This window comes from Eptatretus burgeri, chromosome 15, assembly GCF_056783735.1.
Source record: "Eptatretus burgeri isolate ZD-2024b chromosome 15, Ebu_testis_v1, whole genome shotgun sequence".
In the NCBI taxonomy this organism is placed as follows: domain Eukaryota; kingdom Metazoa; phylum Chordata; class Myxini; order Myxiniformes; family Myxinidae; genus Eptatretus; species Eptatretus burgeri.
The window spans coordinates 14,380,292-14,398,669 of record NC_140975.1 but is presented as its reverse complement, the minus strand read 5'-3'; the positions used below and the strand labels follow the sequence as shown (position 1 = coordinate 14,398,669).

Genomic DNA, 18,378 nt, shown 5'->3' with positions numbered 1-18,378 from the left:
TAAAACGTCAAGGTGTGACCGGGCCTTTACAGAAATACGGAGCAGTGATGAAAGTTGGAAGCAGGTGCATCTCCCAAGCAAACATAATAATGAGGATCTAGAATGAGGAAATCCAGACTTCCTGAAAGGCAGCTACTGATAAGACAACAATCTGTTCTGGGAGAAGTCATCTCAAAAGTAGAAACAATATCTGAAACAAGAATCTTGGTTGCATCATTGTGGTTCAGCAAAGGTACCTACCCACAACTAACTTTTTCCTGGGTTTTGATTCTTGGATATGAATTTCAATTGTAATCCCAACCAGGTGTGGTCACACAGGTCTGTTCGGGAGACAAAATGATCTTCGTGATTTACCGTGGTGTCCCCATATTCATTTTCTTCCTCATGGTTGGTGAGTGGTCATGTTTGTCCTTGTTCATTCAGTTTGTTGGCTTCTAAATGTTTGTTTCTTCAAGCATGTGATACGAGCTTTGTATAAATATACATCAACATGTTGCAGTTAAGATTACATCTCGAAATGGTCACAAATGACAGCAATCAAGTTTGTGTCACTTATAACGAACCTGGTGATCCATTGTAACGGTATTGGGATATATTTTCTTGCATCTCTTCAAACAGGAGCACAGTATCTGGACACGGGTAACTGTACAGTTGAAGAAGAGGGACTGAGTCGTTTGGAACTTTGTGTGGAGCGGAGGGTGATCGGGGTACGAGGAGGTTCTGTAACCATTCCCTGCTCGTTCACTTATCACACCAACACCACGTGGAGGATGAAAGATCTTACTTTTGTTATTTTCAAATATCACAACAAGAATGGGGAAATTGTAACAGGTTATGATGAGGGAGGAATTGAAAAGATGAAGTTGTTCGAAGGGAGAGTGGAAAGAATGGAAAAACCAGAACAACGATTGTGGTCGATGAAGATCAATAATCTGAGGGTTGAGGATGAGGGCACGTATGCTTGTCGCTTCAATTTTCACGAGAGTGATGATGGAGGAAAATGGAGAAAATCTGGATTTGAGGCGAGGAAGGGAAAAGGAACTGTGCTTCATGTTTATGGTGAGTATATATTATTTAATGCAAATCGCAAAAACTGGAGGCGAATACTTTATGCTTTAATATACTGGAACGATTCACATTCATAATCAGAGAACATGAGTATAAGTTTGGGTAAAAAGTTTCAATAACGTATTACTATTGGATATTTAAACCACATAAAAACAAAAATATGGAAAAACTGTACTCGGTTTCGGTTGTGAATATTATATTTTCTCATCTAAAATAAACACATTCCTTAAATTATATAATTTATAACATCACACAGGTCAGGTCAGGTCAGGTATGGGAGCATGCGCCAGAGCAGCGCGTCGCTGCATCCACTTTCTGCCGGTACTCCAGCGGCCTCTGTCTGCCCATCCCCAACGCAGATGCCTGGGCCATCCCCATCTCCCTGAGATGCTGATCAACCTGCTGCAACCATGAGGCACAGGGTCGGACAATTGGCCTCCTCCACTCACGAGGCTCCCTCGCTGAGAGAATCTGGTGAGCAGGATCAGCGTCAGGAAAACGAGCCACATGTCCAAACAGCCGCAGCTGATGCTCACAGACGATGCAGTTAACAAATCTCATTTGAATCTCTCTCTCAGCAACCACTCATTGGACACAACGTCTGACCAGCAATAGCCAAGGATTGTCTGAAGAGACCTGCTACCAAAGGAGTTAAGTCTCTGTTCCAGATCCCTGGTCAGAGTCCAAGTCTCACATCCATTGAGCATGACTGGAAGCACCAAGGACCTGAAGACATGGACTTTCGTCCTCCCGCACAGGTACCGGCAGCACCACACCCCATGATCCAGTGAATCCATAATTCCCCAGGCCCGACCGAGATGTCTATTGACCTCTGGCTCACAGCCAGCAGAGACATGAATATCACTGCCATGGTAAGTGAATCTCTCTGTGACCTCAACATCCTCACCACAAACAGGCACAGACAGGACAGCAGCATCCAAGATGTCATTGAAAGCCTGGATCTTAGTTTTGACCCAGAAAACCCATAATCCCAGTGGCTCCGACTCCTCATTCAGCACCTCGAGTGCCTCTAAAAGGATATCTCGAGTCTCCATCATCATATACTCAATATACTCTCATCATATATACTCCTTATACTCTCCCATCATATATACTCCATATATACTCCATATACATCATATACTCTCCATATACTCCATCATCTGTGAAATCAATGTCAGAGATCTTGACATTCCAAAATGATGCACCACAGCTTGATCTCTCCAACATCCTCCCCAGAATCCAGTCCATACAAGTGCTGAAAAGTGTGGGGGCCAGAACACACCCCTGGAAAAAAGCTCCAGTAACAACTAGAAATAATTCAGAGATGGTATCACCACATCTCAGTACCAGAGTACAGTTCACACATCAGATTGATCAGTTTTTTTGGGACCCCACGAAGACCAAGAATCCTCGAGAGGGCATCCCGATTTACTGAATCAAACACTTTACAGAGATCAACATAGGCTACAATCTTAGTTTTAACCCAAGTTTACATCACACCTGTCGCAAGTCACAGATCTAATCTGACCTGACCTGACATAAAAAAAAATCAAAATCTGACCTGATCACACACACACACATTCCCTAATTATTATCAAACTAGCAAATAAAACCCGTTGCTTCACTGACCTTAATAGAGAGATAGAGATAGAGAGAGAGAGAGAGAGAGAGAGAGAGAGAGAGAGAGAGAGAGAGAGAGAGAGAGAGAGAGAGAGAGAGAGAGAGAGAGAGAGAGAGAGAGAGAGAGAGAGAGAGAGAGAGAGAGAGAGAGAGAGAGAGAGAGAGAGAGAGAGAGAGAGAGAGAGAGAGAGAGAGAGAGAGAGAGAGAGAGAGAGAGAGAGAGAGAGAGAGAGAGAGAGAGAGAGAGAGAGAGAGAGAGAGAGAGAGAGAGAGAGAGAGAGAGAGAGAGAGAGAGAGAGAGAGAGAGAGAGAGAGAGAGAGAGAGAGAGAGAGAGAGAGAGAGAGAGAGAGAGAGAGAGAGAGAGAGAGAGAGAGAGAGAGAGAGAGAGAGAGAGAGAGAGAGAGAGAGAGAGAGAGAGAGAGAGAGAGAGAGAGAGAGAGAGAGAGAGAGAGAGAGAGAGAGAGAGAGAGAGAGAGAGAGAGAGAGAGAGAGAGAGAGAGAGAGAGAGAGAGAGAGAGAGAGAGAGAGAGAGAGAGAGAGAGAGAGAGAGAGAGAGAGAGAGAGAGAGAGAGAGAGAGAGAGAGAGAGAGAGAGAGAGAGAGAGAGAGAGAGAGAGAGAGAGAGAGAGAGAGAGAGAGAGAGAGAGAGAGAGAGAGAGAGAGAGAGAGAGAGAGAGAGAGAGAGAGAGAGAGAGAGAGAGAGAGAGAGAGAGAGAGAGAGAGAGAGAGAGAGAGAGAGAGAGAGAGAGAGAGAGAGAGAGAGAGAGAGAGAGACAGACAGACAGACAGACAGACACAGACAGCGGGTTGAGAGAGGGAGAGGGTAGAGACAGGAGGGGGAGATGGGAGGGGGAGATGGGAGGGGGAGAGGAAGGGGTGGAGGATTCCAGCAGATGTGACACCCAGTTTAACTTCCATCCGAGAGAAGGATACCTTGTTTTGACTTATCTCCTTTGACTTCGACTTGGACACTTTGCTCACACTAATTGACCCCTTTCACAGATCACTCATCGGTGTTGACAACGGGCAGTATGTTTCAGACAGAGGGGTACCTGATTCCAGTGTGGGATGTCAGAGGGAGAGGGGAGGGGGGGTTTGCATGGTCTTGCACCAATGTTTATGTTCTAGCTCGACTTCAAAATGAAAGGATAAATGAAAAGTTCCTATGGTGTGAAGAGCTGTAATTATGATCTGATGGATTAGAAGGATGATCTAGAGGTACACACACTCACTTATAAACTGTCTACCCTCGGTTTGAATCTCGACCCAGGTATAAACTGTCATTCTGGTGTTTCACTGGCAGATTGATTTATCAATGTGTGTTGTCCATCGGATGGTTGTTAGAACGGAATCCAGTCTGCCAGCATTCGTTGGTTGACATTAAACATCCCATGGTGTCGTTCGCAAAGAGTAGGTGAGCTATCACTGGCACCCTGAACAAATTACAAATTCCTGCCTGAACCAGCAACGGGCACTGCATCAGTGGCACAGCCGCACCCTTAGCCAATTATGGTGCCCTGCAGCCTTGTGTTGAATACAAATGAAGACGAATGATCTAATTAATGAGGAAATGTTTTTACTTCTAACTCCACATACTGATAATCCGTGAGCCGGGTGGAAAAGAGGTACCACTTGGGACACCAAGCAAAACTGATATTACCCTCGCCAGAGGAGAGGGTATTGCATTTGGGTCCGTTTATTTGTCAGTACAGAACGTGAGTATATGTATTAATTACTTTCGACCCCTATATTCCTTCAGACCTTTAAGAAGCCGAAGACCCTGAAGACCCTTAAGAGCCCTAAGACCCCCCCCATCCCTTTAGACCCCTTTGACATTGTAAGACCATTTCGACCCTTTTGACTCATTTCGACCTTCAGACCATTTTGACCTTTACACATTCACGACGAGATCATTTCGTCCTTTCAATGACCTTTCATTAAGTCCATCCTTCCATTTACTCACCGCACAAAATACAACACACAAAAGTCCTGGCAAGGGTCTGCAATCTCTGATTGCTCTTTCTAATTGTATTTGTGTACCTTAGGATAAAGCAAGACTGCATGATGGAAAGAAATAAAATGATGCAGTTCAGTCACTAGTTTATCTCATAGAAACTAACTGGACAAATCTATGTTGTAACAATCCTTCCAAACTCATTAGAATTTCTGCAGGAGCCACTGCACTACCAGAAGTTGCCAATTACCTTTTCACAGCACAAAAGAAAGGTGACAAAGTGTATATGGGCATTCCAAGAAAGCAGGCTAGAGAAAGGTGAACATGATTTCTTCAGACAATTACCAATGATACAACTAAAGAGATTTGACAGCATCAAGAAACCTGTCATCAAACTAGGAAATGGTTCTCAAAACTGATCAAAAACTAATTGGACACCTGTGGTCTTTGTAGGCCCTCGTAGAAAGCTGAACATGAGTGATATTCTCCAGCATCCACTTGGGCCGCTGCCCTGACCACTTGCAAACTGACAGCACAATGAAAAAGACAAAAAAAAGCAGCATTAACCATAAAATTAGAGAGAAATATATTCCCATCAGAAGATATGTCACGTCCGTCCACTTGCATCATTGATGGGATGAACCTCGTTCAGAAAATGAAAGGTGAAAGTCTCACTTTCGATGAACTATCTGTTCAATTGTTCGTGACAGTATTTAGAGTGTCTGATGGCTTTGAATGTATTGATGTAGTGTTTGATATATTACAGATACCAGCAACTGTCAATCATACATTCTGAGAGAATCATGAGGGGGTCATACATGGAAACCCAGTTCACCAACATCATACCTGGGCATAAGATTCAGCAGTGGAGACATCTTCTTTCTTGTGGGGCCAACCAAACAAATCTCATAAAGTTCATTACAGAACAGTAGCAAGAAACCCATAAGAGACAGGGATTTGGTGACAAAGAGATGTACATTACTTATGAAGGTATGTACACCAGGATTACTCGCGATGAGGTATTTGATTCATATGACCTCCGAACATAACAAGAAGAAACCGATACTCACCTTCTGCTTCATGCCAAGCCTGTCTCATCTGTCATAGCTTCAGTTATTATCATTGTTGAAGACGCAGAAGTCATCATACTATGTTTGGCTTTCCATGAAACAGAGGTTGCAACATGTTTGTGAAGTGAGGATCAAAAACTCGCACCGGTTTCATTGATATCAGCAAAGTTGCCGGAGCAGTTGGACATGGCGTATGTGATGCTCTGCTCGGAATGCATGCATACACTGGTTACGATAACATTCGTGCTTTTGGTGGTCATGGAAAACTCAGCGCTCTGAAGTTTCTCCAAAGCAATGTCAAATTCCAGAAAGCATTTGCCCAGTTAGGACAGGGTTGGTTACTACCATCTGAGCTATTCAAGTGCCTGGGAAAATTTACATGCCGCCTGGATGTTTCTCCGTCTGATATTACTGAGATAAAGGAGTGCTGTGCTTCCATCTCTTCAGAGCCAAGAATGGGGATGTTGAATCATGACAGTTGCTGTACTGTACCATGACACATGGTAGTTTGATTTATCCCTGCGATCCCATGCGGTTATACTGTCCCATGGTCTACGGTCGTTTTATTTATCCCTGTGATCCCACATGTTTATACTGTACCATGTAATATGGTAGTTTGATTTACCCCAGTATTCAGCGGTAAAAATGATGATTCAGTGATTATAAAAGAACGTGTGGTCCCACAGTGCATCCAAAGATCCTGAACATCTCAAAGGAGATTGTGAACTCCAATAATTTCTGGAGGGTGGTTTGTGAAGCTGAGGCCAAGCCGGGACCAAATATCACCTGGTTGAACCCAAAGGGACTTCCCATCAAAGGAACTGAGATCATATTAAGACCAAATGACCACTTTGGATTGCAGATCATCATCAGTATCTTTAACATCACAGGAGAATATCGAGAAGGGAAGTACACCTGCCTGGTGGAGAACAAGTACGGTCGGGTGGAGGGGAATGTGATCCACAAATGGATTTCTCAAAATTCGAGATGTACCATGGTCCATTGTTGGAGGTCTGTTTGCAGCTTTTATCATCATCATGGGTACTACGGTGTTTGTCTACATGTGGAGACATAACAGGAGAGGTGAGACAAGGTGAGACTTCCAAACAAAAGCCTTTGTTCTTTTAACCTCTTTGTCATCACCTTGTTTTGGTATTCACTACCTTCGCATTCTGCGAAAGGTTATGTTTTGGTCGCTGTGTATTTATTTATTTGTGAATATGTGTGTTTGTTTGTTATTCGCATAACTCAGAAAGCATTAATTCGAATTGCATGAAATTTGGTGGGATGATTCGTGAGTATCCAAGGACGATTTGATTAGATTTTGGGAGCGATTGGGTCAAAGGTCAAGGTCATGAAAAGGTCAAAAACACTCTTTTGAGCATAACTTCCTTCATAATACAGCTATCGACATGCAACCACCGCCATATTGTTCCATGACGAGATACCTTTCGGATATGTAGTGTCAGATTTGACGTAACGTCATCGGAAGTGTGTCTAAATGACGTCACAAGATGACGTAAATTTTCAATTTTCGATCTCATCAGTTTTGATCATACCGTTTTGTAGGACTTACCTTAAGGACATCACACACCAAATTTGACTTCGATCGGACTGACCGTTATGACGTCATTGACGTTTGAACATGACGTTTTTCAATTGTGGCTAAAATGTCCTGATATTTTACATTCAAATTTTACATCCAAGCATTAGGATCAGTACCAAAATATCTGTTTATTGATGTACAGGTTTTGCCAATTAAATCTGTAGTCAAGGTCAAGGTCACACTCAAAGCCAAAATATACTTGTAGGCATAGCTTCAGATCTCATAGAGCTATTGACATGAAACCAACGTTAAAACATTCAGTGAACTACGAGCTTTCAGAATGGTAGTCCCCGATTGGACGTGACGTCCCCGGAAGTGCGTCAAAATGACGTCAAAAGATGACGTCATTTTTCAACTTTTTAATTTTTCAGTGTTTATCATTCCATTTTGTTGGACTGCCTTCAAGGAGGTTACACCCCAAATTTGACATCAATCGGACTGACGGTTGTGACGTCATGGACGTTTTAAAATGACGTTTTTCAAATGTGCCGGAAAAAAGTTGCGGCGGCGAAGGTATGCGCTCTACCGAGTGCCCGTTCTAGTTTTGTAATGATATATATTCAATCAAAACAAATATAAGATAGCAGGTGGTGAGGATGGATGATTAGTGGATTGAAAAAAACGACCATTTCTCATTTAATATCAGCACTCTGTCCTTGTATGGATCGAATTGTGCTTCAATATGCCTCATTCAAGTGTTTCGATGTGTAATTACCTGCACCACAGAGAGTGGACGGAGGTTATGCTTTCACCCCTCTCTATTTATTGGGTAGTCGATCCAGTCGAAATTTTTTTTTTTTAATTTTCTTTGAAATTCGTTCTACCCTTATTCTCAGTTTTCCGTCGATATGTTTGGGTCGTCGATGTAGTCGAAAAAAAAATGTTTAATTTTTTTTTGAGATTTGTTCTACCCTAATTATCAGTATTTAAAATGGCGATTTCAATTAATACAATGGCGATTTCGATGAAACTTGGTTGGTAGGTTCATACTATGACTTAGTTGTGTGCAAATGAGAACAGTTGCTATGGACACCATCGTTGCCTAGCAACGGGACTTTGAAATTTTAGAAAAATCATAAAGAATTAATTTTTTCGAAAATCAAAAACCGGGCCACGAGCGACTGTGGGCAGTACATTCAGCCATATTGTCAAAAATTTCCAGCCGGATGCTATGAAAACTTTCGGAGAAGATAGACTTTGAATGAACCCTGGTCGAAAAAAAAAAAAAAACGAAGTTCGTTATATCTCAGAGACTATGAGTCAGATATACATGAAACTGGTATGCTAGGTTCATGGTATGTCCTAGTTATGCGTGAGAAAGAATCGTTGCTATGGACCCCTCCGTTGCCTTGCAACGGCCGAAAAACCTCTAAATGTGGGGGTATTTTAACAAAAAAACAATCTGCAGCATTATCCGTTGAAGCTGCAATCATGCATTTTCTTGTGCTTAATCCTCAGGTCATTCCCCATCGAACGGGCCCATCATGTCAGGTTCTATTGGGTAGGCGACTACTCATGTCCACCTACCGACTTGTCTGTCTGTTTATTTGAGTGTGAGCAGGATATCTCAAAAAGTTATGGATGGATCTGGATGACATTTGTTGGACAGGTTGGATACAAATTGATTCGATTTTGGTGAAGATCTGGATACTATAAATTCTTTTTTATTATTTTTTTTTAGCTCCGCTACCAAAGGTGGACAGAGTTTAGATTTTTTACCCCTGTCTATTTGTCGGTCTGTCTGTCTGTGCGCAGGATATCTCAACCTCACTGTGTTATTTTTTTAATTTTGTCAACTTCACTGTGAGTTTGGAAATTAATCGCCCACATTGAGTATTACGTAAAGAAAGAAGAGAAGAAAGAGTCTGACAAAGGGAAAGGATTTATCTGTTTGGGATTGTGTCATGGAGAATGAAAACCGTGAAAACCATGGTTAGGTTTATGCTTCGACTTTGGGTTAACGTTAGCGATAGGATTAGGATTCACATTCGGATTAGAGTTAGGGCTTGGATTAGGTTATGATTTTTATTTTCTTGATTTATGCATCACCTGAAAAAAAGGATTAGGATTAGTATTCAGCTTCGGCCTCGGCTTCGGCTTTGGGTTGTGGTTAGATTTCTGCTTCGACTGAAGATGAGATTTGGATTAGGATTTACATTAGGTTTTGGTTAGACATTGGGTTAGGCTTTGCTTTCTCGTTGGGTTTCTCCTTCGGCTTTTGCTTAGATTTAGGATTTGCATGAGAATACACTCTATCATGAGGGATAGGCATAGGAATCAGGTGTTCTGTTTCTTTGTAAATTAGCATTATATTTCACTGAGTTTTCCCTTCAAGGGCTTGTAGTAATATATTTTCAATGTAACTACTGATTACACAGGAGGTAAGTGCAGATTGAACAGAGTTTGCTCACAATTTGATTATCCTCTCCATTGAGATTGTTAGAATATCACTCGTAATCAGCTCAGATGTCTTTTCCACTCAGTTCCCTGTACTCACCCGCATAACCCAAAATAGGATTGGTCATATTCGTATAATGGATGATGAAGTTTGTGGTCATGTTTCAAAGAAATTGTGTGTGCAGTTTCAGCAAAGAAATCAAATACCGGTACATAAATTTTTAATTAATCAATTACTTTTTTGGGGGGGGGGGGTGGGTCAAACCTGGAACCCCTTTGACCCACCCATAGACTCCCTTAGACCCTGTTTTTTTAATGCCATGAACAAACTTTGGTACAACTAGGGTGATGAAAGATGTGGTCAAGTTTCATCGAAATTATATGTGCAGTTTTGGAGAAGAAGATCCGAGTGTTTACATATTGACTGACTGACTCACTGATGGACACCATGCCATGCTTATACCTCAGCTGAACTATGTTCCAGGTGAGATAAAAATGTATCAAAACGGGACTTTCAAAATGACGTATGAATACCAACAAGGCTTTTTGCGAATGTACTGTATGTGTGTGTTTGCAGTGTGGATGCTAATTTCTCCAAAATTAGCCGAATAGTTTTAAGTGTAATGATAAAAGGAAAATGTAGCCAATTAAGCTTGATTGATAATTAACTTGAAAATAAAGTTTTTAGCATCGAGCACAATGTATTATATCACCCTTTAATGGGAAATGTCTGATTCCAATACAACATGATTATTACATTTATATGCTCGAACATGTATATATATATATATATATATATATATATATATATATATATATATATATATATATATATATATATATATATATATATATATATATATATATACATGTACATATATATATATATATATATATATATATATATATATATATATATATATATATATATATATATATATATATATATATATTTCGGCATGCCCCTTTTTTTGTTCCACCATCAGATTTTTGTAACTGCATGAAATGAAAAAAGCTTTGACATATATAGTAACGATATTATTGTCTTCCTTAAGAGGCCCCTCAAAATTTGTTTTGATGATTATGGTAGTTAAACAGTTCAAAAACTCCATTTGCAAGATGGGAGGAATTATTGCACAAAAAAGAAATAAAAATGTTTCCCATTTTTTAGAGGACCACTAAGATGAGCGACTTATAGAATCACGCTCCATTTGGGGAGAAAACAGTTGAGTTCATACCTGACGAATTTGCACTTTCCATGTGCCGTAGTTTCTTCACAAAACCATGACTTTCTGACTAAGTACAAAGTATTTCTTTGCTTTTTTATACATGGTTGCCGTTTTGAAATTTTCATCGACCGATACCCGCTGCCCAGCCGGACCAACTGTCAACAAAGTATCGCCCGGTCAGTTACGGTTAAACCCAAAATCATGATCATCGTTTTAGTGTGGAGATCAGTCCTGACAGTGTTCTTGGGTCTTTTCCAGGTGGGTGCGGGATTGAGCACGTGCACATAAAAATCTGGTAACCCAACTTGAATTGAACAACAATGGCCGCTTGATCCTTGAAATTTGAACCGACAGAAATAGCCTTCGAGCCTTCAGTGCTTCAGTGAGCCTTGAGTCTACCGCTCCGTAAAAGTACTTCTTCAACCGTCTCACAAGTAAGAGTTCGATCGTGATGGCAGATGCCAATTATAACAAGAAATTTGAAGACTCCTCAAGTGACTCCTCTGATGAAAATTCTGTTGCAAGCATCCCCCCAAGTCCAAGCCCTAGCCTTGATCCTAACAGTGATATTGAACATCCTCATAAATCAATGGATAAAAATGATATAATATATTGTTTAAAATATATTCATGCTATCTGTCTTTTATCATATGTTGCCAGTGACACCCGTCGAAGATGGGCACCTTTACTAGTATGTATATATATATATATATATATATATATATATATATATATATATATATATATATGTATATGTATATATATATATATATATATATATATATATATATATATATATATATATATATATATATATATATATATATATATATATATACATTTGCATTTTAAATGGCCTTGTATTTCTTTACTGTATTTGAAGGTTACCAGCCTGCCAAGTAAAACACCCCTCATCCCCAAAACAGATTGGCCTTCCAAATAATCTTTAATCTTTATTCAGTAGAATAGAATTATCTATTATTCTATTTAGCTTATTAATATTGAGGGATTCTCAGATATAAATAATTATATACTGGCATCTGAAAGTGTGGCTGGAAGCTGGATTCGAGCATCAATGGAACGTGTGCTGAGATGGTATCCATATGTCTGCTTGAATTATTCTCACCTTCTGAACGTAAATTGTTCTTCAGCCTTTGAATTCAATCTGACCTCTGAATAGCTGCTGCATAAAAGGCTTTTGAGTGACCTCTTCCCCAACCCCAAAAATTCAAGCCTTAGCAGCTGCCTTTTTTAAAAAATCACCAGATATCATCCAATAATCTCACCCTCTCCACCTTTGCTTATTATCAAAGAAACTCAAGATCCATGTTCAGGTTTGATCAGAGGACACAGCGTGTTGCTGCTTGTGTTATTGAATTTCCTCTGATTTCCATTTGCATATGTATTAAATAAATGCTTCAACTCCACAAGAGGAATTGAGAATTCTTTGAGAAGAGTAACTTGGTTCTGCTTTCTGTGCACTTTCAACCTCCCATCACGAGTGTGAAATCTGTAATTTAAATAATCTTTTAAATGTAATTTTCAGCATTTAGATGAAAGAATGGGAATTTCAAAATTCCTAACCATAATTGTTCTGTTCCTGAATGCAAATTCGACCCACGAAAATATGGGAGATATCGTATTTCCTCTAATATAAGAAAATATAATATAATATTGTTGTGGGGTCAGGGTGAAGACCACGATGGGTGAATTACCTCGGGTTCCCACTCGACTCGCCGAAATCGCAGGCCATCGCACATGAATAACTTTGTGACGTGGCGGGTCACAAATCGACAGCGAACGCCAATAAATCGACCACGTGACGTAGGGTCCTCCGTCTGATTAATACCATTTACCGAAAGGTCACGTGACCTAATTACCGGGGAACACACCCTCGGTATGCACTTGCTCAAACCGGATCAGATGCAGCTGAGCAGAACTGCCAAGCACGTTTCTTTCAAGCAAGCCAAGCTAGGAAACCGATCATTGGGGAATAATGTCCTGGCTAAACTAGGGTGCGGGCCATGTTGGACCAATGGAAGAAAACATGAAAATGAGCTGGGTACATTTCTGTACAACACATTTATTTACAACCAAGCAAGGAAAAGCATGTGACACAGTGAATGGGGTTTATTTTTATGTACAGCCGGGGATGGCAAAGAATTTGTGGGGTGCGGCAAAAGGCAACTTACATAAGAAGCCAGAGAGCAGGATTGTCCGACTATCTTCTACAATCTTACTTAATCTAGGACAGGTGCACACACACGCACACGCACACACGCATATCCACAGAAAGTTAAAGAGCCAAGAGAGAAAGAGAAAGGTGAGGTTGAGCACCCTCCAAATACCTGGTGCAGTTGGCTGACCAACATGGCCCAAGCTGCTTAGGGAGGGGTAGTTGGAAAGATACTGGTGTCTAAGGTGTGGGAGTGAGGAGGTGCTACGTAGGCGACGTGAGGGATGTGGTGTCATGCCAGGGGGAAATGGGAATGTAAGTTAGGAACGTTCTTCTTTGTGTGTCCACAGAAGATGAGATAGAGGGGTGAATAAAGAGAGAGGAGAATAGATGCATTAGAAGGAAGATCCCTAACCTAGCCATGTAAAGGTCTGCACATACGAGTATAGTGTGTACTTCCATGGGACGCTCTGCCTGAGCATTCCCGACTCGTGATATGGCGCGTTATCTCCTGCCTATATATTCACCGGGGCTCGTGGCAACGTGCGCTCCACACTGGTCTGTATGGCTTCGCGGGGGTGGCGCAACAGCACAGCAGGGAGTCTCAAAGGAAGGCAATCGCACTTGGATCGGATCACGAAGAAGCCCTTTAGAAGAAGCGTGCTCTGGATGGCAATCACCCACAAATAATGATCTGAGGAAGAGGCTCTAACAGCTCCGCGCTACCCCCTATTGTAAGCCCCAGGCAAAGAATGGGGCGAGAACCGGAAAGCCACGTGCTGTGGCCCAAATCCTGCTCCTCTATTGGGCCACAGTGGCCCTAGCCACGCCCTGCCAGACTCCGGGACCGGAAACTGGCTCAGATGCCTACTAGCTTCGGCACGGCTCGGAGCTCCTGACTTAACATAGGGGCATGCTCCCTGAGACGGCACTCTGGCCCTGAACATGCTCCGAGTGCAGTCTGAATTTCGGATGGCAGTGGACTTTATCTGCCACCCACGGGCTTCTTCATGAGCCAAAATGCACATCCGGGACCTGAACCTAACTCACGGATCACCCTTCAGGTGACTGCTCCTCGTTGATTTGGGTCTTGCCGTGGTCTGTCAACTGGATGGGGGTTGCAACAATTCTGGACACTCACCTGGGACGTTCCCGGTGAGATGCGGTGGAGCTATTAGTGTCTGTTGTGTGGTCGAGAATCGCGCAGTGCTGACGACAATCCAACACTGTGGTATTTGGAAGCACCCACACTAGATACAGTATCTCCCTCAGGGAAGTCTCCCTGAATGCTGGTAATGACGCTATTGTCTATCCAATTGCAGATGCCCATTAAATAAATCACTGAAACTGTTATGTTCACATGAGGTAATCCTGTATGGTTCAAAGTCCACTCACTGACAGGGATGATCTGAAAGGTCAGGTAGAAAGCGTCGGTCCACAGCCCATCCACAGGCCTTGCACAGGCCCACATCCTCGGGAGTTTTTGCAGTATGGGCTGCAACATATTAAATTTTTTGGCGAGTTGCTCAGAAAGTTCTCCAAACCTTTCGTTGTGCAGAGGCACACTCCTTCTGGCAGATTTCTTTTTTCCAAGTATTTTCAGATTATTTTATTTTTAGGTAATTTTCCTTATCTGGAATTCACAATATATATTCCCTGTCCCAATGACCACTGTTGCTTGGGGTTTCTGCACATGCGCAGCAAGCATGCTGAGACAGATTGTCATTTTGAAAGTCACATACAGGGTGTTTCAGAAAGATTGAAATAATTTTGACTGGATCAACCTGATCTGAGTCAGTGATGAGGCCCATTTCCACTTAAACGGTGCCATAACAACCATAACCACATTTTCTAGTGGGTGTCTACGTATGATTTAGTCTCATAGCACAGAGCTACCACTTCTGTATTCTGCTTCACTGTCAATAGCATAATTGATCTACGGAGCTCGAAATCCCAGGGAAGAAATACCACGATAACATCACCAAACCCAAAAAAGGAAAACGGTATCGGTTAAAAAACAAAGAAATGACAGGAAGTCAAAGTTGTATTGATCTTTTTGAAACGCCCTATATTTATACTTGTTATGCTGATATCCTGATCCGAATAATGCAACTTAATGTTGTTTTGTGCATCGTTAAAGTGCTTATATTGATTCTCACATTAGCAATGCACAAAACCACATGAACTAATCAAATTTTTAATTTGTACTCTATATTTGTCATCAACTTGTCCATTAAAATTTGTGTTAGGTTTCAACCACCCCTTACAATCTGCCCACAATATACATTGCGATATCGTTCCACTATCCCAATGTTAGGACCAGACAACAGTTGCATCTCTCTCTCTCTCTCTCTCTCTCTCTCTCTCTCTCTCTCTCTCTCTCTCTCTCTCTCTCTCTCTCTCTCTCTCTCTCTCTCTCTCTCTCAGCTCTCTCCCTCTTTTCCATTGCTTCCTGTGTCCAATTTTTCCCCCTCCCCATCCCCCACACCCAAACTGCTTCTACATTGCCGTATTATTCTCTCTCACCTCATTTACACAAGCCGACGTCTTGGAATCTAAAATATTCTCACTCTGCAAAGTTTTTCTTTTCCTTCGATTAATAACCTGAAGTCATCATAGCTGACTCTAGAATATTCATCTTCTTCACAAAGATATTTTCCTTAGTTGAGATGGTGTTTAAAAAATAACTTTACTGACCCTTATTATTGAATACAATTGAAACCGATTCCAAATATTCAAATATAAATATAACTAGCATAACCCGCGCTCTGCGCGACATGTCGGGGTGGGTGTGTTTGAGAAAGGAACTGATGCAGAGTATCAGTAGTAATTTTACTTTACTGCAGTAAGTGGAACACGATTTCACTGTTTCAGAACCATTTTATTTACTTTTTTTGTACCATGCACCTCATATGCTGTTTGAGATAATGTAAGCCGAATATCACGTTACTCGAGCGCAGAACAAAGTCGAAGATAGCGCGACACGAAACCACAAACTCAGAAATAATATATAAGATTATTTTACATGAAATATGATATATACATTATAACAATATTTTTAACAAATAATTTGTTTGTTTCTCAGGCTGCTCAAACCATTCCGAGAGCTCTCGCAGTGAAGGCCAAGTAAGTCCATATTTAAGTGTTTTCATTCTGCAGTAGATTCTCCTTTGGAAAAATGCAGGTGTTCATGGATTGTTTGGCCCAACGGTGTACCTAAGCATTATTGTGTTATGAATTTATTTAATAACTAAGTTATTTACTGGTTTGTTTATTTCCATAAAACCTTTTCAAATCCAGGTCCAGCAGCACTGAGACAATGTTTTGACTGAGAAGCAGGACCAGTTATATTTGAGTAGCAGGGAAACGATGAATGTCCAGCCCCTCACTTCTCCCCCTGCGTCCTGGCTCCTTTATTCTCCCACCGTGTCCAGGCCCCTACCTTCTCCCTCTGCAGCATGGCTCTTTCATTCTCCCCCTGCGTCACAGCTCCTTTATTCTCCTACTGTGTCCAGGTCCCTCACTTCTCCCCTTGCATCTCGGCCCCCCACTCTCTTCTTGTTAAACTCCTAAAATCCAGACTCATTGCTCACCTCCACTAAATTCTTCCCCTTTTCTCGCACCTGGGGAACCGACGTCCCTCATCTGGTCAGTTCCATTCTTCCCTCAAGGGATTCAAGACAGCTGTTCTCCCTGGCCTCAGGTCATCCTCTATCCATACCCATGATATCTTCTACCACAAATTACCCCATTCCCAAGCACTCCCTTTTTCCAGGTTATTGTGATTTTTTCACCCCTCTCCCTTGCCTCTTATCCTTTCTTAGTTGTTGGTTGAATTGTTCCTTTTGCTTTTTCATCGCTGATTTCCCCTTGCATTTTTTGCTTTGTTTCATTCAGGTTGTGTGCATTTGTCTTATCAGGTGCTCCTTTTAATGAAAATTTACTGTACATTGTTCAATCACTAATTAATTATTTGCTAATCTACTTCATTTTTTAAAACTTATTTTGAACCAAAAAATTCACTCCAATCATTCCTTTGCAAACTCATTCTCATTCTTTCACGACCGTGTACATTTCATGTATGTACCATAATTACATCAACGTATAACAAATGAGATTCTGGTGTCCAAAAAAATAAGAGACGGATTGAAATTATTTCACAATGATTTCACTTGTGCCTGTGGAATAGGACAATGAGAAGACTTACATGGCGCTGGAAAAGACTTCCGAAGAGTCTCAGGTGTACGACAGGGTTCTCACTTAGATCCCTTTATCACTCCACATGCTTAATCTCCAAATATTTGTTATTTCAACTCATTTATTTCATGTACAATCTCAAAGTGATCCTGAACTGAACTCGTGAAATGCCCATCACTCTGTCTGCCCATCACAAATGTCTATCACACTTCCCTAGAACAATAACATGAACTATCCTCTGACAAATGGACCTCAAATAGTGATACTTGAATAACACGATCGGTCATTGCATGTCTGAGAAATGGTTGAGGATGTGTTTGACACCAGGTGTTTTTTAACAGCTAAAATGGCCGCCAGTCGGCCATCTTTGATCGCATCGTGAAACAAAATGACGCGCACATGTACACCATCATTTGTTGTCTTTGTGCCAAGTACAAATAAAACCGGTCCATACATGTCCGAGATATGGTTGCAGATGCGCACAGCACATATGCACGCACGGACATGAAAAGCAAGACCAAATCCATAAGCCCTCATTTTGGATGAAGTCCAACAGGGGCTAAGAAGCCTTTACAGTATCATATGGAGTAGGAAAACTGTCGTTTGAAAATGAATTAAAAGTATATGTTTTTATGAAGTCAAAACAATCTCTTCTCCTTCGGTTCATTTCTAGTTTTCGTGATGACGACATCTTGCTAATCATTCTTCTAATCCCATGTTCGCCCATCGCAGAATTGTGCTTTCAGATTCACAAATACAATGTTTAACTGCTTCTATATTAATTGCCAAATAAATTATAATAATAATTGTTTTAATAAAAGGCTGATTTTTAAATGTTTGCTCACAATATATATATATATATATATATATATATATATATATATATATATATATATATATATATATATATATATATATATATATATATATATATATATATATATATTTTTTTTAATTTCTTCATTTTATTCAACAAGAAACTGATATCTTGTGATGTGCCATTTGTGATTGCTCTTAAGCCATGTATTTTTTCGTGTTCATGAATATTTACTTGGTAT

General features: G+C 40.9%; 1 protein-coding gene across 3 annotated transcripts; it reads left to right on the top strand.

Annotated features, from left to right (window-relative positions):
* The first annotated feature begins 137 nt into the window (after nt 1–137).
* LOC147011578 (sialic acid-binding Ig-like lectin 15) lies at nt 138–18,158 on the top strand. 3 transcript variants are annotated; one of them, XR_015051678.1, is made up of 5 exons: nt 146–391; nt 619–1,059; nt 6,402–6,808; nt 16,209–16,249; nt 17,313–18,158. XR_015051678.1 is itself a non-coding variant. In XM_085857065.1 (4 exons), exons 1-4 carry the CDS (start codon nt 337–339, stop codon nt 17,385–17,387), a joined length of 612 nt encoding a protein of 203 aa, XP_085713191.1. In that variant the 5' UTR covers nt 138–336; the 3' UTR covers nt 17,388–18,158. The 3 variants fall into 3 exon arrangements, 2 of the variants coding, with proteins under 2 accessions (XP_085713191.1, XP_085713190.1); XM_085857065.1 differs by lacking the exon at nt 6,402–6,808 and having other exon boundaries at nt 138–391; XM_085857064.1 differs by lacking the exons at nt 16,209–16,249; nt 17,313–18,158 and adding an exon at nt 11,206–11,603 and having other exon boundaries at nt 143–391.
* The last annotated feature ends 220 nt before the right edge of the window (nt 18,159–18,378 follow it).